Raw genomic sequence first — 27,818 nt, forward strand, 5'->3', positions numbered from 1 at the left:
TTTGTGTTCATGTCAGTGGCGGTCACAAGAATAGGATTAACTATAGTTGACTCTGGCTAATCATTTATGGACTGAACTTTTTACTGAANGCTTGCTTATATACTCTAACTACGTAAGAGAAAAGGGATGTATGCTGGCTTTTTGTGGCTGCTTAGTGATCTGTTTCTGATACTTATATAGTTATTAATAATTGTGAAATATTAGTAAAAGATAATTCAATAAAAACATTGTATAATTGTCAAACACTTTTTACATATAGTGTTTCCTGAAACACTCAATGCATACAAGTTTGTTTTTAGAACCCTGGAGATATTTTTATGTATTAGAGTTTCCTTTTCTTTTTGTGTTCATGTCAGTGGCGGTCACAAGAATAGGATTAACTATAGTTGACTCTGGCTAATCATTTATGGACTGAACTTTTTACTGAAAGGACCCAAATAATATTTCTGACCCTGCATTCATGAATTTTAGTATTCTCCACAGCATGATTGCTACAGGAATTCTTTGCAGATGGAAATATAATAAAAATTCTAAAGCTCATCTCCAGAAATGGATGTTTTCTTTACTAAAGTCTCTAGAATGCAAAAGGAAATCCGTGCAATATGAACTTCCATTTTTTAGTTATTAGCTAGATAAAGAGAAAACATCTTACCATGATCTCACTGAGATTAGGCTCACATGCCATCATGAGTTTATGAGAGATCACATTGCTAAGCAAGAGAATACTGTGCATATTTAAGAAACCACAGTACTTTTCACATAAATGGGAAAGGATGTTTATTTTCTCCCAATCTGCTATACATTGTAATCTTGCTTTTATCTCACAGTATCCTCAGATTCAAAAACCTTGAAAGTGGATGAAGAAACAGAAAACACAATGAGAGTTACCTGGAAACAAGCACCTGGGAAAGTCATCAACTACCGTGTTGTCTATCGCCCCCGTGGAGGAGGGAGACAAATGGTTGCTAAAGTGCCACCCACAGTCACATCAACAGTATTAAAACGACTTCAGCCCCAGACCACATATGACATTACAGTTCTCCCAATGTACAAGACAGGTGAAGGAAAGCTTAGGCAAGGATCAGGAACAACAGGTATAAATTAATAATTTTTTTGGAGGGGGGGAAGAGTGTAATATATTAAAAGAAGGCTTTACTACATCTACTTTATTTGTTAGTGTCTAAAATTAATTCCATAGTAAATGAAATTATAATAATCCGATGGAATGCTTGATTAGCATACTATTCCTGGTAAAATGACTCTACATATTAATGTTCTAATGCTAATATGACCTTATGAATGGTGAGAATTATTTATATGTCCACTTGGCTAGCACTTCATTATCAGGACTTTTATTGGGTGTTATATCTAGTGCTACCATATTTTATAAATATGCAGTTTGAAGTGTGTTTGCGATGGTTTCCACGTACATCACTTAGATATCTCTAATCCAATTTCTTATTGCAAGGGGTAATAAAAAACCCAAAACCTAGTCTTATGGATAATATTTTAAAATGTTTTTATCTTTACAGCTTCTCGATTTAAGTCACCTAGAAACCTCAAAACATCTGATCCAACCATGTCAAGTTTCCGAGTGACTTGGGAGCCGGCCCCTGGGGAAGTAAAGGGTTATAAAGTCACTTTCCACCCTACAGGGGATGACAGAAGACTGGGGGAGTTAGTGGTTGGACCATATGACAATACGGTTGTTTTGGAGGAACTTAGGTAGGAATGAACTATACTCAGTTTTTGTTAAAAGATTGAATACTTTATGTATAAATTAGTAGATCTTACACAGATAATCACTTATGTGTCTGATTGCCAGCAGAGCATTTAAAGTCAGCTGAAGTTGCTTTCAAATCTTGTTCTTACCAAAGATGAGGTTAGGGTTCAGAGGCTAGCAGAGTTTTTTGTAACATTTTAATGATTTTTGTTATTAAGTGATTAGGAATGGCATTTTTTCAATAGCATCCCGCTTTTTAAAAATTAACTTTCATATTTCATGAATGGAAATGTGGGGGTTCTTGTGCCTTCTCGAAAGGCCCAGGTGACTCACGCTGAGATGTCGAATACAAATTTTCTTCCAGGGTGGGCCATGGGAGAGAGAAGCAGGACTTTGTGTGGGGTGCCAGCTGGCAGGATCGGGAATGGGTGGGCTGATTAAAGGTCTCGCTTCAGGCTGTGGACTAGAAAACAAGGAAGTCTGAGTTTGAACAGCACCCTACATTCATTATAGTAGGAAGAAAGGACTACTGTGCATCGCCTTTTGGAAAGTTTGTTTGTCTCAATCATTCATTCAACGATATTGAAATCTATATACATACTCACTGTTTGCTTTTAGCAGATTAGAGAGGATGAAATTTATTGAGCCTGCTGTGTGCCAGGCATAGTGCTAGACACTTTATGTCACCTTGCACAATACAACATTTAAATGATTTTCTTAAAGCCCGTTGCTTAGAGGCAGTGCCTTTTAACTTGCTGTTAGTGAACGTTTATAAATCAAGATGAATGTGTTTAACAAAGCAAAATATGCTACCGCTTGAGCCAATTATCCATACAGACTATATATTTTAACATTTCAGGGCAGGTACCACCTATAAAGTAAATGTTTTTGGAATGTTTGATGGAGGAGAGAGTTCACCCCTTGTTGGACAAGAAATGACAACTCTTTCTGACACAACTGTCATGCCAATTTTATCCTCTGGTAAGAAACTGAGTTACATTTCCCTAGGAAAACGTAATATGATACTATTTCAAATGTGAACTGTTAAGTTAGTCACACAGTGAAAAGCAAATATAAACACTTTTTACTAAAATATACTTAAATAATTTGCACTCTTAAAAAGGTATCTTCAAACATCTAGCTAAGCCTACCTTTGACAATATTTTTTAAGGCCTATCTTGTCAGCATTTGCATTGGTTACATAGTGCAGTATTATTTAAAGCTGAGTTTTTGCAGTGGGTAGGTAATATATATTTTCTCTCTTTTTGATGACTAAAACGCAATGTTATTTTGTTAAAGTAGTTGCAGAAGTGCTTTATTTGGGCACAGCAGGCAGAGCTGGGTTACGTAAATAGGTGGACAGTCATGACTTGGTAAGAAACATAGAAACATAAGCACTTTAGATTTTCTTGCTCCTGCCACAATTCTAGCTTTGATGTGCGTGAATCTAGCTTTGAACATTCTCAGAGGTGGAAGTAGTGGATAGAATTTACCTCTTAATATCTTCCGTCATTTGATAAAAAAGGAGGAGACCTGGGCAGAGGAGGGACAGGCTTGCAAAGGCTTAGGTGTTTGGAGTGGTATTTGAGAGTCTCCAATCCTGATGGTGTGTACTATATGCAAAGGATGCCTTTGTAGTGTGATGAGCATCATTTAATTTTCTTGGATGCTACGATGGCAAGAAGTTGGAAAAGTCATAGCTGGTAATGTAAGCTTCCAGAAAGGATGGGGTTTAAAAAATATGGATGTGGACAAAATAAATGAAAGTGTCAAATCCTGCTGTTTTGTATTTATGTTCTGTTGTTTCTGTTATGATGATATTAACGGACTTATATTTTTATTTTGTAGCTTGTGCACTGAGGATATTGGGATTTTTCTCTCTTTCCAAAGCACCCTAGCTTTGTATCAGTGTTTGTGCTTGTTGTCTCTAAAGCTCTCAATTTGTATATTTGTTTGCATACTTTTCTAAATTGTCTTCCTTCTTTCTTGATTTTTTAAATGTGCAGACTTCACCATCTGTATTTACCTGATTGTTTTACATAGTATGTGACAAAGTTAAGCAGCTAGCAATTCAACAATATCAGGTTTTAGAACAAGGTATCTTTATTTCAAAAAGTTCTAATTTAAGAGTCATGTGTCTAATCCTTCATCATATATGTAATAATTACCCAGAAGCTTAATTATTTTAGAAGATATCTTTAGCTCACTCAAACCTCTCTTAGCTCAAACATTTTATCAGTTCATTTCATATTTGTCGGCTAATGACCATTACATATTACAAAAAAATGAGGCATCTAATCTTTAAATCACATTAAATTTTTTTTTTAAAAATTATTAATGCCTTATAGCTAGATGGCTGTACATTCTCATTCATTTATTTCATTCTTGGGTTTGTAAGCCCTTTCAAATTTACAATGATTGTTTAATTTGAGTCTCTAGCATCTATGACTGCGGCCAGGAAATAGTCAAAGGAAAGATTTGCCATTGAAATAATCATTGCAGGAACTGGTGATTCTCATGAATGTTATTTGAGGTTAATAAATCATATGGACATAGTTTCAGAGTCTTAGCCTTCAAATCACCAAGCTAAGCTACAGAACTGAAGCAGCTAGGCAACACTGAGCATCCAGGGATGACAGAGGCATGGCTAGGAAATCACTCTGCTAAGAATTTGCCCCTTACTCCCTCCTGTCTCATGATTGCCATGTCAGGAATGGAGTGTCTCACCAGAGCGGAAGCAGACATCGTGTTGCTGGTGGATGGATCCTGGAGCATTGGCCGGGCAAATTTTAGAACCGTGAGGAGTTTCATATCTCGTATTGTGGAAGTCTTTGAAATTGGTCCCAAAAGAGTACAAATTGGTAGGTCTGACAATATCGAAGATCTTTAGACATTTTCGTCATACTCTTTTACACATGCTAATGCCAGTGGTGTTATTTTAGCCCTTGCTCAGTACAGTGGGGATCCCAGAACAGAGTGGCAGTTAAATGCTCACAGAGACAAGAAGAGCTTGTTGCAAGCTGTGGCAAACTTACCATACAAAGGAGGCAACACTCTCACAGGTGAGTAAGGACAGCCTGGTGCACCTTTAGGTCTTGCTTTTGGTCAGAACTTGTGGCTGAGTAATGATGCGACTGATTCTCTTTTAAAAATCCCACTAGGCATGGCTTTGAATTTCATTCGTCAACAGAGCTTCAAGACCCAAGCTGGCATGAGGCCTCGAGCTCGAAAAATTGGTGTTCTCATCACTGATGGAAAATCACAAGATGATGTTGAGGCACCTTCAAAGAAACTCAAGGATGAAGGCGTGGAGCTGTTTGCTATTGGTAAGCCCTTGAAAGGCTAGCAGTGCCCCTGGGGTTACAAAAGTGGAGGATATTTTTGTAGTTAAAAATATTTTTTGAAGCATAAACATAAACATATTTTCCCTATCACATAATTTATCAAAAAACAAGCCAAGAAGTCAACTCATTTTCTTCTTTTCCCCTTGTAATGAGATGGAACTACATGGCTTCTTGGGAAAAGTAATGGGTCAAGAGGACAAATGTACCATTAGTAGGATTCAGGAAAATCCCTGTTTGGTTTTCTGTGGCACCATGTTTATTTTTTGATATCCATTATTTTATTTTCCAGAGAAAGCACTTGAGAGACACTTTTTTGGTGGGAAATTGGTGCTGGAAACATTTAGAAGAAGCCAATTGAGAATAGCCTTTTAGTTCATATTATTTTTTATTTGTTTCTATTTTGTACTAGAGATAGTCATTTTATTACTGAGGAAAATCATATATATGTTCTAGTTAACATTGGAAATACAAATGTTTTTAATTTGAATGTATTTTTGCAAGGTATTAAAAATGCTGATGAAGATGAGTTAAAGATGATTGCAACGGATCCTGATGATACTCATGCATACAATGTAGCTGATTTTGAGTCACTCTCTAGAATTGTAGATGACCTCACCATTAACTTGTGTAACAGTGTCAAAGGTCCAGGTAAGATTAGTCTAGTATTTCTCGCCCTCGGCACTGTTGATATTTGGGAGAGAGAACTGTATTTTGGATAGAGGAGGGGCGACTCTTTTGTGTATCGTGAAATGTTTAGCAGCATCCCTTAGCTCTGCCTACTGGATGTCAGTAGCATTCCCTGAGTTGTGACAACTAAAAATATCTTCAAATGTTGCCAAATATCTGCTGGAGAGAATAATGCCCTCAGTTGAGAATCATTCGTTTAGTCCGTGATTTTTTCTCGGATTTGTTTCTGATGGCAGCGAATTAGAAATGACTTCTAGCTTATTTGAAGATAAACAAGTAATATGGAAGAAAGAAGAAATGGTTCATATGCTTTGGGTATTGAGGATACATTTATTTGAATTTTTTTTCTTGAGTTTCTCTCTCTAAACATTTGCAGATTTTCTTTTTGGATTTTGACCAACAGGCTGACCTTTTCCCTGGAGAAATAGACCAGCCAGGAAGTCAGAATTTTTAGGCTTCTGGCTCTGGATTAGCTGAGAGAGTTGTAGTTTTATTTAGTTGGAGAGAACTTTGAGTGGGGATGAAAACATCTTTTATCTGTTTTTCTTTATTTATTTTTTATCAACTGTGTAATAGTTGCATTCATTCTAGTTTCCCAGATTGTAAAATTGCTTGATAATTTTGTAGGCTTGATTATGTCCCAACTATAATAAAGGTTAGAGTACTAAGAATGGAAATGCTTTCTCCAGCTTTACAAAAAAAGCTGAAAGAGTTTATAGGAGAGTGATTGCCATGCTAATGAAGTCATTGGATTAAATCTCCTTAAATTATTATTTGGGACATCTTTCTTGTGGTCACAGTGAACTTAATATTTTTATTTTCATTGATGTTAAAGTCTAGCTATTGGTCTGTAGTCATTCTGTTGTTCATTGGTCATTTCACTTTCCTTAACCAGAGAGAGCACAATCACTGGCAGTAAGATGTTCCCAAATTTTAAGAGGTGGTTGTTTTTCTTCTCTCTTGAATAAGAAAGTGGTTGGCCCTATAGGAGAACTAAACATAAATGAGAAACCAGTTCTGTCCACACAGAGTATAACTTATTGTTAAGGAGATTAAGACATAAATATAAATAATCAAAAGATAATGAGAGTGGTGAACTTGGGTGGTCCAACAGTGATAGAGACAATGGAATTGTCAGGACCCAAATCCTTATTCATTAATTATATGTATAAGGTTAGGGAAAGGAGGAAGTACTCAAGGATGATTCAGAGATTTTTGAGTCTAGGTGATTGGTAAATGGGTGGCACCGCAAGAAAGAGTGAGATCAGGTTTTAATGAAAGACAGTGAACCCAGACTTGAATCTTCAGGGACTGAAGAATCCTTTGCCCACTCATTCAGGGAGGTCTTATGGGCAATGGGACTCTAGACAGTTTACTATAGAGCAGTGTATCAGGATGTGTGTACAAGTTTGAAATATGGGGAATAATACTGTTTTGATCTAATTTCAGATTTCATCACCTTGCTATAATAATGATAAAAGCAAATGCATTTTATTTCCATTGGTAGGTGACTTGGAAGCACCTTCTAACCTAGTTATTTCTGAGCGAACACATCGTTCACTTAGAGTGAGCTGGACACCTCCTGCTGACAGTGTGGATAGGTATAAGGTGGAATACTATCCAGTTTCTGGAGGGAAACGTCAAGAAGTGAGTAGACAACACCTACAACCCGCCCCTTCCTGATATTGTGATTGAGTTCTTCACAGTAGGGCTCAGAAAAATGTTGAGTGTGAAGCAGGAAAGATGTAGAGAGGGCTAGAACTGAATCAACAGTGGTGCTTTCTATTCCTTGCTAGGCAAACACTTCCATTTGGGCTTAATTAAAGGAAAAGAGCTTTGCTTAAATTCTCCTGGTTTCTAAGAATTGCAGAATATCAATACGATTTTTAATCAAAGGATGCTCAATTTATTTGTGAATATATAGTAGAATCCTTGAGGTGGAAGGAAACAGTAAAGATGATCTAGTTTTACCCACTCATTTTACAAATAAGGAAATAACAGCTGGGAGAATAAATTATATGAATTGTCTAAGATTTCACTGTAATCTGGTAATTTCCAAAAACAAAAGACAATGGCTTCACTGAAATATAATTTCTAAGCTTACTGCAGTTAACTACTTTGTAATGGTTGTAGAAAAGAGGGAAGTGTTTACAGCATGTGTTGCTATTGTTTTTTAAAATTTTTCCCCTAGTTTTATGTGAGCCGACTGGAAAGTAGCACAGTGCTGAAAGATCTGAAGCCCGAAACGGAGTATGTTGTTAATGTGTATTCTGTGGTAGAAGATGAATACAGTGAGCCTCTGAAGGGCACAGAAAAAACTCGTAAGTCAGATTTTTAAAAAATCTTTTCATTGTTTTATTTTTTAGGATAAAAAGGTGACAGTCCATGTGTGATTTTTTGGCAGCCTTCCAAATCATTCCATTGTTCAATATCCATTCAACAAATATTTACTAAGTGTGTTCTCTATACACGTGCTCAATAAATACTCATCTGCTCTTCCTGGCTGTTCTTGCCATCATGGGACCCCACTGGTAGAATGGGTAGTCATGGCCATAGATAATGGAGAGGGCTCACTTACATATAGTTACTTACTTAAGAAAGATGTCATGTGGGGTGTGGGACAAAGATTAGGAAGAGGAGCTGTGCAGAGATGACCTATTTTGGTTTTGCAGATAGCCAGATCTTCCTGCTGTCAATGAGATCACTTGTATTTTTATGGGCTTTTCATCCTGGCCTTTATTAGAGAAGCCCTAATGGCTTTGACTTTGAGCAGAGCTGTTGGCAGAGTTGTTCCTTGCTCCTATTCCTGGTAAGGTTTCTGAGACCATATGAAAGAACTCTTTCCTTTTCCCATCTTCTTGGCTGGACTCCAGGGGAAGGGAGGCCACTAATAAGATGGAGTGGGCATCACTCTCTCCAAGGCAAGAATTGACTCTACTTACTGTTGAGTTCCTTAAGTCTTTGTCTTTTCTCTTTCTCTTTATTATATAAGGTTTAGGTGTACAACATTGTAAGCCGATATCTATATACACCATGAAGTGATCACTCTCAGAAGTCTATTACCATCCATCGCTCTACACTTGATCCTCTTTGCCCTTTTCACTCACTCTCCAATCCTGTTCCCCACTGATAACCACCCATCTATTCTCTGTGTTTATGGATTTGGTTTGGTTTGCTTGTTTCTTTGGATTTTATTTGTTTTTAGACTCCACATATGAGTGAAGTCATATGGTATTTCTTTTTCTCTTAGCTTATTTCACTTAGCATAATACTCTTAAGACCCATTCTTGTCACAAATGGTAGAATTTCATTCTTTTTTATGCCTGAGCAGTATTCCACTTTATACATATATATATATGTATGATACATTTCATTATGTATCACTTCTTCTTTATCCATTTATCCACGATAGGTTGTTTATATATCTTGGCCGCAATAAGTAATGCTGCAGTGAACATAGAGTTGCATATATCTTTTGAATCAGTGGTTTTATATTCTTTGAGTAAATAGTAGTGGAATAGCTGAATCTTATGGTATCTATTCTTAATTTTTTTGCGGAATCTCCATATTCTTCTGCATAGTGGCTGCGCCAATTTGCAATCCCACCAATAGTGTATTCGAGTTCCCTTTTCTCCACATCCTTACCAGCACTTGTTATTTCTTATCTTTTTGATAATAATCATTCTAATACGTATAAGGTGGTATCTCATTGTAGTTTTGAATTGCGTTTCCCTAGTAACCAGTGATGTTGATCATCTTTGCATGTGCCTGTTAGCCATCTGTATGTCTTCTTTGGAAAAACGTCTATTCATATCCTCTGCCCATTTTTTAATTGAGTTCCTTGTTTTGTTCTTGTTGTTGCACTGTATGAGTTCTTTTTACATTTTGGGTATTAACTCCTTATTGAAGTTTTGATTTGCAAATACATTCTTCTATCCAGTGGGTTGCTTTTTGTTTTGATGACCGTTTCCTTTGCTGTGCAGCTTTTTAGTTTGATGTGGTCTCATTTGTCTATTTTTATTTTTGTTTTCCTTGCCTTTGGAGTCTGAGCCACTAAAACATTACCAAGATGGGGTGCCTGGGTGGCTCAGTTGGTTAAGTGTCTGACTTTAGCTCAGGTCATGATCTCACAGTTCATGGATTCGAGCCCCAAACTGGGCTCTGTGGACACCTCAGAGCCTGGAGCCTGCTTTAGATTCTGTGTGTGTCTCTCTCTTCCCCTCCCCCNTGCCTGTCTCTCTCTCAAAAATAAACATTAAAAAAGGGGGGGGGGGAAAAGCGTTACCAAGACTGATGTCAAGGAACTTACCATCTACGTTTTGATTCTAGGAATTTTATGGTTTCAGGTTTTACATTCAAGTCTTTAATCCCTTTTGAGTTAATTTTTGTGTATGGTATATGATAGTGGTCTAAGTTTCATTCTTTTGCATGTGGCTGACTAGTTTCCCAGCACCATTTATTGGAGGTACTGTTTTTATTCCATTGTACATACAATGTACATAAATTAATTGTCATACATTAATTGTACATATATATGTAGGTTCATTTCCGGACTCTCAGTTCTGCTCTATTGATATATGTGTTTGTTTTTTGCCCGTACCATACTGTTTAGATTTCTATAGGTTTGTGATATAGTTTGAAATCAGGGACTGTAATACCTTCAACTTTGTTCTTCTTTCCCTGTGATTGCTTTGGCTATTCAGGATCTTTTGTGGTTTCACACAAATTTTAGAATTATTTGTTCTAGTTTTGTAAAATATGCCATTGTAATTCTGACAGAAATTGCATTGAATCTGTAGATTTTTATGGATAGTATGGACATTTTAACAGTATAAATTCTTCCAGTCTATGAGCACAGTATATCTTTTCATGTCTTTGTGTATCTTCAATTTCTTTTCTTAGGTTTTATTAGTTTTTTGTTAATAGGTCTTTCAGAAACTCTTTGGTTAAATTTATTCCTAGATATTTTATTCTTTTGATATAATTATAAATGAGGTTATTTTCTTAATTTATCTTTTTGATAGTTTGTTATTAGTGTATGGAAATATCATAAATATCTGTATATTGATTTTATAGCCTGTGATTTTACTGAATTCATTTATTAAGTCTAACAGCTTTCGGTGGAGTCTTTTCATATATAGTATCATGTCATTTGCAAATAGTTTAAGTTTTACTTTTCCCTTTCTGATTTGAATACTTTTTGTCCCCTTATCTAATTGCTATGTTTCGGACCTCCAATACTATGTTGAATTAGTGGTGAGAATGGGCATCCTTGTCTTGTTCTTGAACATGGAGGAAAAGCTTACAGCTTTTTCCCCCTGCAAGTGAGTTTGTCATATATGGACTTTATTAAATTGAGGTACATTTCCTCTATTGCCACTTTGTTGAGAGGTTTTTCTTTTTTTTATCATAAATGGATGTTGAATTTTATTGAATGCCTTTTCTGTATCTGTTGAGATGATCATATGATTTTTATCCTTCATTTTGTTAATGTTGTGTATTACATTGATTGGTTTGTGAATTTGAACCATTCTTCCCTGGAATAAAGCCCACTTGATGATAATGAATAATGCTTTTAATGTATTGTTGAATTTGGTTTGCTGATATGTTGAGGATTTTTACAGCTATGTTTGTCAAGGATATTGACCCATAATTTACTTTTTCTTTCTTTCTTTCTTTCTTTCTTTCTTTCTTTCTTTCTTTCTTTCTTTCTTTCTTTCTTTCTTTCTTTCTTTCTTTTTTGTGGCATCCTTGTCTGGTTTTAATGTCAGGGTTATGTTGGCCTTGTAAAATGTATTTGGAAGTATTCCCTCCTCTTTAATTTTGGAAGAGTTTGACAAGGTTAGGTATTAAATCTCCTTCACTGTTTGGAAGATTTCACCAGTGAAGCTGTTTGGTCTTGAACTTTTGTTTTTGATTTCTGATTCAATCTTGCTAGTAATCATTCTACTCAGGTTTTCTATTTATTCCTGATTTGGTCTTGGGAGATTGTATATTTCTAAGAATTTATCCTTTTTTCTAAGGTGTCTAGTTTGTTGGCATATTGTTGCTTATAGGAGGGTCTTTTTTTTTTTATGGTTGTTTATTTATTTACAGAGAATAAGTGAGGTGGGGAGCAGGGTGGGGGGCAGAGAATCCCAAGTAGGCTCCGTGCTGAGTGCAGAGCCATTCATGGGGCTTGATCTCACAACTGTGAGATCATGACCTGAGCTGAAATCAAGGGTCAGATGCTTAACTGACTAAGCCACCCAGGCACCCCTATAATAGTGTCTTATGATCTGTTTTATTCCCCCTTTGGTATCGGTTGTAACTTTTCTTTCATTTCTGATATTATTTGAGTCCTTTTTTTTCTTTGTTAGTTTAACTAAAGGTATTTTGATTTTGTTTATCTTTTCAAAGAACCAACTCTTAGTTTCACTGATCTTTTCTATTTTCTTAGTCTCTATTCATTGTTTTTTTCCTGCCTCTGATGTTTATTATTTCCTTCCTTCTACTAACTTTGGGCTTCATTTATTTTTCTTTTTCTAGTTTCTTTAGGTGTGAAGTTAGATTTTTTATTTGAGATTTTTCTTGTTTTTGAGGTAAACCTATGTTGCTATAAATTTCCCTCTGAGAACTGCTTTTGCTGAATCTCATAGATTTTGGTATGCTATTTTTCTTTTATTTTTTCTCTAAGTATTTTCTAATATCTCCTTTGATTTCTTTGATGACCCCATGGTTGTTTAGTTGCATGTTATTTGTTTTCATGTTTTTGTGTTTTTCCACTTTTGTCATTGTAATCAATTTCTAGTTTCTTATCATTTTTGTCAGAGAAGATGCTTGATACAATTTTAATCTTTGTAAATTTATTGAGACTTATTTTGTGGCCCAACATGTGATCTATCTTGGAGAATGTTCCATGTGCCCTTGAGAAGTATGTGCATTCTACTGGTTTTGGATAGAATGTTCTGTATATATCTACTATGGCCTTGTGATCTAATATGTCACTTAAGCCCAATATTGCCTTATTGATACTCTGTCTCATGATCTATTCACTGCTGTAAGTACGGTGTCAAAATCTCCTACTATTATTGTTTACTTTCAATCTCTCCCTTTAGGTTTTTAAATATTTGTTTTACATATTTTGGTGCTTCTGTGTTGGGTGTTTATAAATAAACTTTTATTTTTAATGTTATATCTCCTGGCTGGATTGATCTTTTTATCATTATGTGGTGTCCCTCTTTGTCTTTTAGTACAGTATTTATTTTAAAGTCTATTTTGTCTGATATGAGTATAGCTACGTCAGCTTTCTTTTCATCTCCATATGCATAGAATATTTTTTCACATCCCTTCACATTCATGTGTGTGTCCATAATTCTGAAGTGAATCTTTTGTAGGTAGCAGATAGACAGTTCTTTTTTTTTTTTTAAATCTATTTAGCTACTCTGTCTTTTGATTGGTAAATTTAATCCATTTATAGTTGAAGAAATAATCAATAGGTATGTACTTATTTCTATTTTGCTGTTTTCTGGTTGTTTTTGAAGTTCTTCTTGTCCTTTTTCTTCTCTTTTTCTCTTGTGGTATTTTGGCTTTCTTTAGTGTTATGTTTGGATTCCTTTCTTATTTTCTTTTATGTATTTAGTATTAGTTTTTCTTTGTGGTTACTGAGAGGTTCACATGTAGCATCCTATGCATATGATAGTCTCTTTTATGTTGACAGCCACTTAAATTTGAACACATTCCAAAGCTTTACATTTTCCCCCCCATGTTTTATATTTTTAAGCAATGATGTTTTATATAAGAAGATTATTTTCAATATTTATTTTTGAGAGGAACGTAGAGACAGTGTGGGTAGGGGAGGGGTAGAGAGAGTAAGAGAGAGAGAGCGGGACAGAGGATCCCAAGTGGGTTTTGTGCTGACAGCAGAGAGCTGGATGTACAAACCATGAGATCATGACCTGAACCAAAGTCAAGTGCTGAGCCACCCTGGTTCTCCACATGTTTTATATTTTTGATGATACATTTTACATCTTTTTATTTTATACATCTTTTAGCTAATTATTATAATTTTAGTTAACTTTACTTCTTTTGTCTTTTGACCTTCATACTTGCCTTATTGGTGATCGATTTACTACCTTTACTATATACTTACCTTTCCAGTGAGATTATTACTTTCATATACTTTCTTATTAATTACTCTCTTTTCTTTTCAGTGTAGAGAAATTCCTTTAACATTTCTTGTAAGAAACATCACTTTGGTGATGATGAACTCCTTTAGCTTTTGCTTATCTGAAAACCTCTTAATCTCTCCTTCAATTCTGAATAATATCCTGCTAGGTAGATAGTTCTTGGTTGGAAAAGTTTTTCTTTCAGAACTTTGAATATGTCATGACCCTTCATTCCAGCTTGTAAAATTTCCGCTGAAAAGTCTTTGATAGCCTTATGGAGTTTCCCTTGTATGGAATAAATTGTTTTTCTCTAGCTATTTGAAAATTCTTTCCTTATTCTTAACTCTTACCATTTTAATTATGTATTGGGTGTGGTTGTCTTTCGGTTTATCTTATTTGGAACTCTCTGAGATTCCTGAACCCAAATGTCTGTTTTCTTCCCCAGATTATGGAAGTTTTCAGCCATTATTTCTTTGAATGCTTTTTTGACCCTTTCTCTCTTCTTCTTCTTCTAGGACCTCTATAGTGTAAATGCTATGCCACTTGATTTTGTCCTAAAGGTCCCGTTAGGTATACTTACTTTTTAAAATTCTTTCTCATTTTGCTGCTCTGTCTGGTTGAGATCCTTTGTTTTGTCTTCCAGCCCACTGATTTGGGCCTGTACTTCATCCATTCTCCTGTTGAATGCCTTCAGTATATTTTTCATTTCAGTTATAACTTCTGTTTGGTACTTTCTTCTAGTTTCTATCTCTTTGTTGAAGTTCTTACTGTGTTTATCCATTCTTCTGAGTTCAGTGAGCATCTTTATGACCATTACTTTGAACTCTTTATCAAGTAGGTTGCTATCTTCATTTCATGAAAATCTTTTTCTGGAGATTTGTCCTGTTCTTTGGTTTGGAATATATTTCTCTGTCTCCTCATTTTTCTTAACTCTCTTTTTGTGTTTATATATCAGGCAAAACTGCTATCTCTCCCAGCCTTGAAGGAGTGATCTTGTGTAGGAGATGGTCTCTGGGGTCCAGAGTGCAGTCTCCTTTGGCCTCCAGAGCCAGCACCCAAGGGGCACCCCTTATGTGAATAGTATGCACCTGCTGGCTGTAGTGGGGCACAGCTGTGGTGCAAGGTAGGTGAGTACTGGGCACTTACCCAGCCTGGTTGCAGTGTAACTGCTGCTGGGGTAGTGGGGCATGCCCACTGGTGCTAGCAGGCAAGAGGAAGGGCACCAAAACTGATGCTTCCAGCTCTGTCACTAGCAAGTTAGAATGAGATTGCAAAAATGGCATCTGCCAGTGCTTCTGTCCTTAGAGAAAGTCACTGTAGTTCCTACCTCTCTGGCAGCTGCTGTAAGATTAGTAAGCAGGTGTCCCTAACTTAGGATCTAGGCACTTTTCAAACTGTTGCTTTAATGCTGGATCTCAGAGCAAGTGGGTCTCTGTGTGTGTCCTTTAAGAGCAAGTTCTCCATTCCCTGCAATGTTATGGTTCCCCTGGACTTCATCCCCCTGTTGATTTTCAAAACGAGGCATTTTGGGTGCTTGTCTTTCAAGGGCTGGATTCTAAGGTCAGGATCCTAATGTGGAGTACATTCCTTTTGCTTCTTGAGGCAAAGTTCCATATTTGGGGGATTCCTTCCCAACTGTAGGTCACCATGCTTGGGGTGGGGTCCCAGGCAAGGCTGAGTCTCCGCCTCCCCCACCTGTCCTGATATGGCTCTTTTATCTTTTCTGTGGAGGCATTGTTTCTCTGCTTCTCAGGTCCTTCTGTTTCAGAGGAGGAAATTATTTCATATGTAGCTATACATTTTTTGCATCCATGGGAGGAGGTATTTTCAGAGTCTTCTTTTGCTACCATCTTGAACCCCTCCTCCATCTCTTCTCTTACCACCCTTCATGTTAGACCATAAGAAGTGGGAAATAATGTATTTCATAATGGGCAGGATTAATCTGATAATTTCTTAGAACTTTAAACTCAATCTCTGGACAATATATAGAAAGCCCGATGGGTGTTAAATGAAGAGGGAATTGTAAATCTCTTACTGTGCCTCATGGGCCTGACTTCCAAAAGCCCATAAATCCCTTAAGTTCCAGTTATTAATATATGACACTCTCACTTACATTTTTTTTTATGAATGATGAAATAAAATACTGTGCTTGTTACTTATGTATGAAATTCTATGATTGAATACTGAAAAGAGACAACTTAAAGATTTTCCAGAAAAAGGTATTGACATTCTAGGAAGTTGGTACCTATTTTCACTTGCATATGGACTCATTGGAATGCCAGTTGAAATGTACACTTCCTTTCTTTATGAAATAGTTGTAACTTGTGATTCTGAGTATGAGGTGGCAACGAACAATGAGACTGGGTTTTTCATGAGAGAGCAAAGAATTATATTGACTCTCACTGACTTCTAGCTGCAACCCATTCTGTATTTAGCATACATAAATATCAATTATTAAGTAGGAGACAACAATTAAAAATGAGTAGAATGATAGGACTAAACTGATGTCTGCCTTTGAATCCCAACAGTACCAGTCCCCGTGGTCAGCATGAATATTTATGACATCAGCCCTACCACCATGCATGTGCAGTGGCAGCCAGTGGGAGGGGCTACTGGCTATACCTTGACATACGAACCCACCAATGCCACAGAACCAGCAAAACCAAAAGAGGTGGGAGACATTTATTTCTTTCATTGGGTCTTCCTGAGACTTTATTGTTTTAGAGTCTGCATTAAACTGCAGTTTCTTATGAACTCATTTATAACTACATGCAAAACAGAAAATGAGAAAACTAGATTTGTGAGCTTTGACACATTTGGAAAACATTGGCATGAAAAAGGAAGTTCAGTTCAGAGAAATGAAAAATAAAACTTGTGTTATATAATCTAGTGGTTAAAATAGGCTGTAATTGGCTAGCCCCAGTAAATGGAAATCTTTGATTTGAATGTCTTATTTCCCTTTGGCATGTTCCTATGCAGATGCGTGTGGGGCCGACAGTGAACGACGTGCAGCTGACTGATCTTTTCCCCAACACCGAGTATGCAGTCACAGTGCAGGCTGCCTTGCACGACCTCACTAGTGAACCTGTCACTGCTCGGGAAGTCACCTGTAAGACATTACCGGGTTTCCTTCTTTCTTTATTGCTGTAAACCTAATGTTCATTAGGATTTTTCTTCCACCCAATGATGCTATCAATGATTTGATTATTTGTGCATAAATTACAGGGCTATTCCTTATGGTAATAAATATTTACAATTAAAGTTAATTCTAGACTTATGGCAGCATCTTAAATTGATTCTAAGATGTACATTTTTTTCACATTTAACATGGTTCATACTGAGGATGTTTCTCACAAGCAGTGGTGGGTGTCTTCCAGGTACTTTTGGCCAAGTGTCAATCAGGGCATAGAATATGAAATAATGGTGCATCTTAAAGTTGATTTTGTTGTAGATTTATGAAGTATTGTATATAGCACTGGTGAGAAGGGAATGTTGGGGAGGTGTAATTTTGGAGGAAGATACTAGACTTAAGATTAAGATGTTCCAAGTTCTTGCTGAAGTAAAAAACTTTATGGCACATGTTGATAGGTCTGTTTCAATTGAGTTAATCAGTTTACTCAACCCGCAAACATGTTTATTGATCATCTGTTGTACTTTAGTCACTTTGCTGGGTATTGGGAATGCACCAGTAGATAATAGAAGGCGGTGTAAAGCATGCAGACTCCTTTGTGGCTTGCACTTTTCTGGTGTGTGTTAATCAGTCTCTTTTGTGTTTTTGGTTTGTTTCATTGGCATTCTGGTGCTTTTTCTTGAAAGGAGACAATGATTGCACTTAGGAATCTTACTTTTCCTGGTTAGAACTTTTGTTTCATGCTTGTTGAGGTAGTCATGCTGGAATAGATGACTAGGTTTAAATTTGAGTCTCAGCCCACATTTCTAAGGAAATTAAGAAGTCAGAAGGAAACTTCAAGGGGGAGGGGTAACTGATACAGAAGCATGATAAGACCGAAAAGAGAAATAGCCCTTGAAAGGTGGGGCAGTATAAATTCACTGACAACAAATAATCATTTTTTATATATTAGACCCTCTCTAGAGCTGGTGGTTTTGTAGAAATGAGGTAGTGGCAGATGGAAAGAGTGGGAAACCAGCTAGGAAAGGAAATATGTGTTCTCAGAGTGCCTGGAGAGAAGACCCAAGAGTCATAATGGGATGAAAGGCGAGTGTGGTCGTGGATTTGACATGGAACTGGAATACAACAGTGGAGGAAGGGAGGACTCAGAGATGCAGAGAGACAAAAGCATTGAAGGGAAACAGGTGCAGAAACATGGAGGAGGTGGAGGGTGACATTCAGGAGGAGGGATGAACACAGTTGAAATGAGAGACAAAGGAAATTGGTCAGCGGACAGCTAGAAAGTGAGATCTGTCTAATATAACAAAAGAACATTTCTTTGTTGGTTATCCGCAGTCCTGTTCTTTTTAACGTAAAGCTTTGTTTGACTGGGCAAAAAGTTTGTCATTTGGATTTTCTTGTAACCAATTAGGCTTCTGTGGATTTTCTTACCAGCTTACCGGGTGCTTAATTTTGGCCCATCTTCATTCTTCATTCTCATAACCATTTGTTTTTCTATTATTTTCTATTCTTAAGGGACCACCACTCTTTTGATTTTGTTTTCTATCTTAACTGACTTAAATATCTGAAAAGAAACACACGCTGCACATTTATGGGGGATTTATGATTTATTATAGCTTACAGCAAGTAAGAACTTATTAGAGTGGAAGGAAGCGTGCATATAAAAGAAAAATTAGAACTATAATAAAAATTTAAATTTATCACATTTTTTTTTTAATGTTTTTATTCATTTCTAGGAGATAGAGAGACAGCATGAGCAGGGGAGGGCCAGAGAGAGAGGGAGTCACAGACTGAAACAGGCTCCAGGCTCCGAGCTGGCAGTCAGCACAGAGCCCGACGCGGGGCTCGAACCCACGAACCGCGAGATCATGACCCAAGCGAAAGTCGGACGCTTAACCGACTAAGCCACCCAGGCGCCCCAAATTTATCACATTTTTAAAGATCCTTCCTAAGAAAAATTGAGCACTACCTGGTAGAATCATAGTACATTTATCAGCATAGCTATTTTTTAAAGTTATTTTGCTCCACACTGTTAAGTTTTCTCCAAACAGTTCCTTGAAATGCACAAGAGCTCTGTGGTTGAGAGACACATCAGGATCTCATGTCTCTTGCATCTCCAGTGCCTTTACCCAAACCTCGAGATCTGAGACTCAGAGATGTGACTCACAGCACCATGAATGTCTTTTGGGAACCCGTGCCTGGAAAAGTGCGTAAATACATTGTTCGCTACAAGACACCAGAAGAGGATGTCAAAGAGGTAAGTTGAAGATTGGAATGGATTTGAAAATATTTTTTTTCTGCAGGTTTAAGAAAAGAGCCCAAATAAGTATAGAGGATAGCGTGTTTTGAACACTTGTCACTTTATTAATATAGTGTTAAAATTTTATTATATCAATAAAGCAGTTTTTGAATACTGAAAATATATTGGACTATGTCGCATTTAGTTTGTAAATGTTTTGTTGTGTGATAGTAATCTCAAAATCTTCATCCCTTAATGGATAGTGTTATAAAATGTAGATGGTACTTCATTATTCCGATGCCTTTTATGGTGTTCTGCATTCTATAAATTACTAAAAACATATCATAATAATGTTTCTAAAAATAAAAGCTAGCAAAGGATGCAGGAAAGAAGAGGGGAGTTTATCAGATAGTAGGAAGATAGGGCAATGGAGCAGGACTGAGAGAAACGGTAAATATATTCTTAGAAGAGTGTCCTTTTGACAGTGAGCAGTTTCGAGATGATGTCGGGGCAGAGATCTGTTTCCATGACAACCTGATTCAAAGTGGGAGCAAACTGAGGGCCTTCGCTAGAGAATGGATTTAAAACTTATATGTGCTTGGGGACACATCGATGATATTTTTGGAAGATAGAAATAGTTTCCGTAAGCAAATGACCCACTTATTGACTGCGCTGGTCATTTGGATTATACTAAAGCTAATTTATACATGTGCACACATTCATTTCATTCTGGGTTTCAATTTCAAAAGAGGCACAATGACTTGTGGGTCTCACAGGATTCTTGTGCATAGCAAGAGAGATAATGCACAGGGGAACATTTCTGAAAGAAATAAAGCAGTGATACAAAGGGAAACAGAAATGGTCGGTGCAGAATGGTTAGGTTGTTTGCATTTGTAGAGAGTCGTTTTACCAAACTGTAATGTCAATATATTTTTCCACTTTGGAAGCATTTGAACTGTCTCTGGTTCCTGGATTCTTATGTATATTGGAAAACATTGCTATTTTTTGTAGCACGATTCTGATGCTCTTGTGCAAAGAGGTACAGTAAACAACAGAGATGTAAAAACTATACCCTTTTTAAAAATAGTTCACTGCTCTATTACAGGTAGAGGTAGACAGGTCACGGACCAGCACCCCTCTCAAAGACCTCCTCTCACAAACCCTGTACACAGTAGACGTTTCTGCAGTGTATGACGAGGGGGAGTCTCCTTCGGTGACCGCTCAAGAAACTACCCGTAAGTTGTGAACATGCTTCATTGATAATTGAGAAACAACATTATATGACTGTGTAACTGAACTTATTGGGTCATCTTGTTTCTTCATGCTATTTTTTTTTTAATATTTATGGATTTCCAGATTGTTTTTACTTATTTTCTTCCCATCTTCTACCTTCATGTCTATTTCTTTTGTTTTTAAATTTATTGTATTATTTTATTTTCTTTCAGTTAAGTTTTTAGTTTTAAAAAATTAAAAAATTTAAATGTTTTTATTTATTTTGAGAGAGAGAAAGAGAATGAACTGGAGGAGGTGCAGAGAGAGAGAGGGCAAGAGAGCATCCCTAGCAGGCTCCATGTGTCAGCACAGAGCCTGAAGCAGGGCTCTGAGTCACAGACTGTGAGATCATAACCTGAGCTGAAATCAAGAGTCAGACACTTAACCAACCGAGCTACCCAGAGACCCCATTTTAAAATTTTTAAAAATGTTTTTATTTATCTGTAAGTTTTAAGTTTTAATTCTGGTACAGTTAACATACAGTGTTATATTAGGTTCAGGTGTGCAATATAGTGATTCAACATGTGCATTCCTAGTGTGATACTTTTTATCCTACTATTATTCTATCAGCCACCGTCATTAAGTCATCTTCCAGATACTCAACTGGTGTGTGTGTGGGGGGGTGCGTGTGCGCTTGTGTATGTGTGTGCATGTGCATATGTATGTGGGGGAATGGGGAAGAAGTATATTCTTGATGTATGATGGACATTTTCTCTGGGAAAGTTGTGTTAGTTATCAAATATTTTTTGAAATCTTACTATATATAAAGTGCTATCAGGGGTAACAAAATAGAAAACCTTTGCCCTCAGTAGTTCATGATTTCATTGTGGAGATAAGAAAAAGTAATTGACCATGCAGGGGCTCGAGTAAGTGAGGTAAGCGGCACTCAGGCTGCACACTGCAGGGTTTCAGAGGAAGGGGAGGGAGGCTTGCACGGTGGAAAGGCAGGGAGACTCAGGGCAACCTGCCCAGACTTCATCTCCCTTGCTCCATTTTATTGCTGCTTCCAGGGATGTCTGTTTCTCTCTCTGTCATGGTACCTCCATAGTATTTAACCCAGTTATTGTTGCCTGTTGGTCTTTTTCTATCTATTCTGCTCCCCAATCCCCCAACCCAATGAAGGCAGAGATGTACTTACTTCGTACAACTTTGCATCTCCAGTGCCTGGCACCACACTCAGAATATAATTTCCTAATGAAATAGTGCCTACAAAGCTGAAGGGTGCCTGGGTCTATTGAGACTTTGGCTCAGATCATGACGTAACAGCTTGTGAGTTCGAGCCCTGAGTCAGGATCTGTGCTAACAGCTTAGACCCTGGAGCCTGCTTTGGATTCCGTGTTTCTCTCTCTCTCTGCCCCCCACCAATAAATGAACATTAAAAAAAAATTAAAGAAGAAGTTGAGCTCTAGGGCTGGCAGTGTTCCGAAGAAATATAATGGGAGCTACTTATGAAAGTCAAAAATTTCTAGTAGCCACGTTTGAAAAAGTAAAAGGAGACAGAAGGAACTAATCTCAATAATGTGTTATATTTAACCCAATATATAAAAACTGTTGTCATTTCAATATGTATCAGTAAAATAATTATATTAATATTTCTCATGATTTTCCCATAATCATTATTTGAAATCCAGTGTGTATTAATTTTATCTTTACTTATATCTCAATTTGTACTAGCCAAATTTCAAGTACTCAGTAGCCACTACTGTATGGCTAGTATATTTATAGTAGACACCCCAGGTCTAGAGAATTTACATGACTTGCCCCACCTCATCCAGTAGGGTACTGCTGGATCAGTACAGATCTGGAACTTTTACTTCCTGTCCTATAACTCCCTCACTAGAGGCCCCAAAGCTTCTCCTTTCATACCCAGCTGTCTATACATGATCAAGACATCTGGTCAAATGTTACAGCCTACTCCTTAACATCAAACAGTATCTACTTCTGCTTTTCTGACCATGTGATTGCTTCTAGCAATCTCAGCTGCCTTTGTGGCATCCGTTCTTACCTGGGAAGGGTAGTGTCTGGATGAGGATATCAGCGCATGTGATAGACTGACAGCTTTGCATAAACATAACAGGTATAGTAAAGAAAAAAAAAAAGACAGGAAAAAAAGACTAGTAAAAGCAGGTAATTTAGTATACTAAATCAATACTGTCAATATCCGTTTTTAATCCTTAAGATATGTAATGCCTTTTACATATATTGAAAGTGCATCCTTTTTTAAATGTTTTTTATTTATTTCTGAAAGACAGAGAGAGAGTGTGTGTGTGTGAGCAGGGGAGGGTCAGAGAGAGAGGGAGATACAGAATCTGAAACAGGCTCCAGGCTCTGAGCTAGCGTTAGCACAGAGCCCAACGCGGGGCTCGAACCCACGAACTGTGACATCATGACCTGAGCTGAAGTTGGATGCCTAACTGACTGAGCCACCCAGGTGCCCCTGAAAGTGCATCCTTAACATATGGTTTGCTTTGCAGATGTGCTTTTGAAAGTGGTGTCCCTCATTATCTATTGGGCCTTTTCATTGTAATTATTAAAATACTTTTTTGAGGGACACCTGGGTGGCTTAGTCGGTTAAGCGTCCGACTTTCGCTTAGGTCATGATCTCGCGGTTCGTGGGTTCGAGCCCCGCGTCGGGCTCTGGGCTGACTCCCAGCTCAGAGCCTGGAGCCTGTTTCAGAGTCTGTGTCTCCCTCTCTCTCTGACCCTCCCCTGCTCACGCTGTCTCTCTCTCTCTCTCTCTCTCTCTCTCTCTCTCTCTCTCCCCTAGAAATAAATAAAAATATAAAAAAAACTTTTTTGATGGGTCTGGATTTTGTGTAGTTGACTTTGGTAGTAGGGGGTAGAGAAATAATTGAAAATGGAAGCTCCGAACTGGTGGCAGACATTTCCGATTCCTTGTGCCTGGTCAATGCAGAGGCTTGTAATTGGGGTTTGAACAGTCATTAGCACTCTGGGGTTATTCCTGTTTCTGGACAGAGTTAGTATAGTCTGCTTAATTTATCCTTAAAATGAGCGTTCTATCAGAAAACCTTATGCATGGATTACTTAGATCATTACATTTCATAGACCACGATGGCCCACGCACTCTCAGATAACTGCCAACCAAAGTTTGGGTTTATGTGTATTGTTGTGTAAACAGATCCATTGTTTTCACATGTAGATGTTTAGCTTTTGAATAGGACATTGAAGAAAAATATTTGAGAGGCAGAATGACTGAGAACCAGTGAATTAGAAGAGTATTACTAAAAGGTACTTCTTAAAATATCACCATTTTAATAGAATACAAGGAGTAACCTATTTTATCCATGTGGTGTTTGCAGTTTTCAGAGCTTTCTCTTACAGTTACCTTTCAAATGAACTGAATTGGTAAGTTACTTGGTTTTAAGCAATGGGTTCAGCCAGTGTCCCCATGTCCACGAAGGTAAAACAACGCAGTTTTGTTATACTCTTTGTAGATCACATTCATAAACTTCGTCCTGCTTTTTCTCATGATAGGCACTGTGCCAGCACCAACAAACCTAAGGATTACTGAAGTGACACCAGAGAGTTTCAGAGGGACTTGGGATCATGGAGCTTCTGATGTGTCCCTCTACAGAATAACCTGGGCACCTTTTGGAAGCTCAGATAAGATGGAGGTATTGTTAGCTCTCTTCCTTCCTTCCTTTCTTTTTGTAAAACATCTTAATTCATTGTAGCAATCTTGTTTGAAGTATGTATTACCTCTGTTGCCAGAAAAGCATCCTTTCTCATTAGTGACATTTGAACTCTTGGGATGCAACAAGCCAGAATGGCTTGTAATGGCTAAATAATGTCGGCAAACTGCCATTGAGTGTATCATCTACATGGTGACTTAATTTTGTGTGTGTTTGTTTTTTCTTCCTCTTTCATGAAGACCATTTTAAATGGAGATGAAAATACTTTGGTGTTTGAAAACCTGAACCCGAACACTCTTTATGAAGTTTCTGTTACTGCCATATATCCTGATGAGTCGGAAAGCAATGACCTGACTGGCAGTGAGCGCACACGTAGGTGTTCAGCTTTCAAATAGGACATTGTCATTTTAAAGTTAATTCAAAAAATAGAGCTATAGCTATATTAGTAATATTTCCCCAAATTCTGTTTTGTTTTGTTTTTTTTTTTTTAATTTTAGCACGTTTGATACCCTTAACAACACAAGGTAAGAGTTTAATTTGCTGGGCCATATGAATGACCAAATAATGAATGAATGAATGAATGAATGAATGAACAAACGAACAAGTGAATGAATGAAAAATACCATAAAATCCTTTATAAACAGGTTTTCTGCTTTTAAATTACAAGGCATGGATCGGGACCTTTTTTAAAACCTTTCTTAAAAAATTTTGCTTTACTGACATTTGTTAAGGAGTCATTTAAGATTCAATGACCATTCTTTATTGGGATCAAATTTAGTTCTAAAGTTAAAAGTATACTGATTTCCTTGTGCATAGTGATTGTTTGGGGAGGGGGAGGCCTCGTTCTGTGAGCTTACTCTATTTCAACAATCTTTTTTCAGCTCCAAAAAGTGGCCCACGAAATCTTCAGGTGTACAATGCAACATCTAACAGCTTGACAGTTAAATGGGACCCTGCTAGTGGTCGTGTGCAGAAATACAGAATTACTTACCAGCCTTCAACAGGAGAAGGCAATGAGCAAACGGTAATATTTTTGAAAAAAATTTAACTTGGAAAAATTCTACCTTTTCTCCTCAAACTCTTTTCACCTCCAGTGTTTAGTTACTCATACTTACTACTTTGAAAGATGTAAAATTTATCGTTTTGAATGGAGTTATTTGACTCCATTTGGAATGGGGACACAGTAGACATTCTCATGAGAAGTGAAAGTTGCTTATCATGGTAGGTAGCTTCACAGCAACAGACCTGTGCCTCATGCATGCACATTTCCCATAAAAACTCTTAGGGCTGGACTGTCTTTGAAGATTTCTAGGTTTTTTTTAAGTGTATTTATATGTTTATTGCATATCTCTCTACCTTAATCACATACCGAAAGTTTGCCGAATTTTTGTTATTGTAATTTTCTAGTTTTTGCATGTGATATGTATCTCTTATATCTGGAGTTTCCAGATCTAGGTGGCTGTTCACCTAATTCATACTATTTATTATTTTTATATTTATCCAAATAGAGGTTCTGAGAAGGATGATATAACTGTAAACAACCTTCATCTTCTTTATCTATCTGGTCTTCCCTGATTTAACAAAGTTCTTGTCCATTCACCTTACTTACTTGAATTGTCTGTCTTTAAACATTCTCCAGCTTTGCTTTGTGAAATGTGTGACTAGAACTGCACATTTGATCATAGGTTGAGAGGTACCATGATTTTTTACACCAGGAGAGGGGATGCGTCCTGATTTATTCCAAATGTCTCTTTTGCTATATATAGTCCAGCATTTTGTTGACATATTTTTGGGCTATGATATTTCCTCACATAGCCCTAAAGAGAGATAGGAGTTATTAACAATAAGTCAGCTGACTTGCTGAGCTCCAGCAAATGGGTCCTACCTCGTACCAGTTTAGAGATGTTAGATAGATGCCAGAGGTGGGTGCTGGCAGTGGTTACAGGTGTGTGGTTAAAGGTTTCTGATGCTGCATACTCAGTGGCGTTAGCTGAATTGGAAACCTTCCCATCCCCAGTGTGACTTTTGACTTAGTCTTTTGGGGTGTCCATACAACTAGTCTTAGGCAGTATTTTTAGACAGAAATTTTGTCTACCTTAATTAAATAAGTTTTCAATGATAAATTAAATACCAACTGTGATCAACTGGCTTTTATACAAAATAAGATAAGACACATTTGATGAACTGATATTTTGATGTCAGAAATAGGACTTCTGGGGGTGCCTGGGTAGCTCAGTAATTTAAGTGTCCAACTCTTGGTTTTGGTTATGGCTTCATGGGTTCACACCCGACATTAAGTATTGGGCTCTGTGCTGCAGCATGGAGCCCACTTGGAAGTCTCTCTCTCTCTCTTTCTCTCTCTCTCTCTCTTCCTGTCCACCACTTGTGCTATGTCTCTCAAAATAAATAAACTTAAAAAAAAACCCCAGAACTTCTTTTGTCTATGTCAGGCCAAGTTTAGGTAAAACTGTAAAGCAGGTGAAGCTTCTCTTCAGCATTTCCCTTCCCATTTCTACTGTGTCTCAGAGGTTTGTTATAACTTGAAGGAGTCTCATAAACTCACCCTCTGGAAAGTATTAGCTGATAATCCCTCAAGGTTTGTTATTCTTAGGGTTATTTGCATTTTACTGCTAGTCCATGAAATAAGGTAATGAATCACTGATACTAGAATTATTTTGGAGAATTGGATGGGAGAAGTAGGTAGACACACCTCTGCTTACCCATCAGGCTTGAACTAAGTGGATGTCTTCAGATTTGTTAAATATCAAATGGTTTGCATGGGTATTGATAGTTCTTTTCTCATAACTTCAAATATTCAATTTATTAAAATATTAACCACTTCATTCACTTTGTTCCTATTGGAGATTACTATAGTGTTTCATTGAGGTTTTCTCTGGAATTCAAAGAGTTGATGGGTGGTTGAGTGGGAAACATCTGGACCGCACTAACGCATCCAGCCATCCATATGTACACAATCTGTGGGCAGCGTGCCATTTTCATACGATTTTAATTAGTATCACTTAAGTATTTGAATTCTGTAGACTGTTAACAAATCATACAAATTTTCTTTCAACAAGAGAGCTAGATGGCCTTAAGCAATGAATAAAAACCTTCAAACTCTGTTACTTGAGGAAATTGGAAAAGCTTCATACCACAAGCCTGGTATCACAGAGCTGGCTGGGAACCCTGGCCCGAGAGTGACCTGGCAAAGGGTCCAGTCACGTAGTTTACACAGCTAATGCTGTTAAAATGGCACTTTGGGAGGCGGGGGGAAGAAACATCAAAGCTGTAGATCTTTTGCTGAATCATTTTAATGTGTTTTCTAAAGCAAATAAGAAACATCTGTAAAAAAGTAAAAATACTAGTGAATGGTATGGAGCCTCTAATATTAGGCAGTTCTTTGCTACCTTAAAGTTCCTTTGTAGCTCACTTAGGATTAATGCCTTTCTGGGGAAAGATCTTGAAATGTGCTCTGGGTGAAATTTTGCTGTGCTGGCGGCAAGCAAGCTGAAATATCTTTTGGAGGTCACCAGTGTAAGCCTTGCAATGTTCTTTATGATTTAAGGTGCATAGTTTATACTTCAAATTATGCCATAAGAATTATTCTAAACCTTCACTGTGGT

The 27,818-nt window shown here is 37.2% G+C and overlaps 1 protein-coding gene across 4 annotated transcripts in view; it reads left to right on the top strand.

The window, feature by feature from the left end:
- The window catches only part of COL12A1 (collagen type XII alpha 1 chain), a 119,325-nt gene that overhangs the window by 43,518 nt on the left and 47,989 nt on the right, over window positions 1-27,818 (top strand). For 3 of the 4 annotated variants that reach the window (XM_077770263.1, XM_077770286.1, XM_077770272.1), the window contains exons 15-31: window positions 828-1,094; window positions 1,533-1,725; window positions 2,583-2,704; window positions 4,435-4,584; window positions 4,666-4,785; window positions 4,885-5,049; window positions 5,569-5,715; window positions 7,262-7,401; window positions 7,946-8,075; window positions 16,430-16,572; window positions 16,881-17,010; window positions 19,152-19,288; window positions 20,376-20,505; window positions 24,038-24,177; window positions 24,435-24,567; window positions 24,693-24,719; window positions 25,077-25,219. In XM_077770263.1, the coding sequence (XP_077626389.1) occupies window positions 828-1,094; window positions 1,533-1,725; window positions 2,583-2,704; window positions 4,435-4,584; window positions 4,666-4,785; window positions 4,885-5,049; window positions 5,569-5,715; window positions 7,262-7,401; window positions 7,946-8,075; window positions 16,430-16,572; window positions 16,881-17,010; window positions 19,152-19,288; window positions 20,376-20,505; window positions 24,038-24,177; window positions 24,435-24,567; window positions 24,693-24,719; window positions 25,077-25,219 (2,417 nt within the window). The remainder of the gene's footprint in view (window positions 1-827; window positions 1,095-1,532; window positions 1,726-2,582; window positions 2,705-4,434; window positions 4,585-4,665; window positions 4,786-4,884; window positions 5,050-5,568; window positions 5,716-7,261; window positions 7,402-7,945; window positions 8,076-16,429; window positions 16,573-16,880; window positions 17,011-19,151; window positions 19,289-20,375; window positions 20,506-24,037; window positions 24,178-24,434; window positions 24,568-24,692; window positions 24,720-25,076; window positions 25,220-27,818) is intronic. The other variant, XM_077770280.1, reaches the window with a different exon arrangement.

Source organism: Crocuta crocuta, unplaced genomic scaffold (assembly GCF_008692635.1).
Source record: "Crocuta crocuta isolate KB4526 unplaced genomic scaffold, BGI_CrCroc_1.0 scaffold270, whole genome shotgun sequence".
Classification (NCBI taxonomy): domain Eukaryota; kingdom Metazoa; phylum Chordata; class Mammalia; order Carnivora; family Hyaenidae; genus Crocuta; species Crocuta crocuta.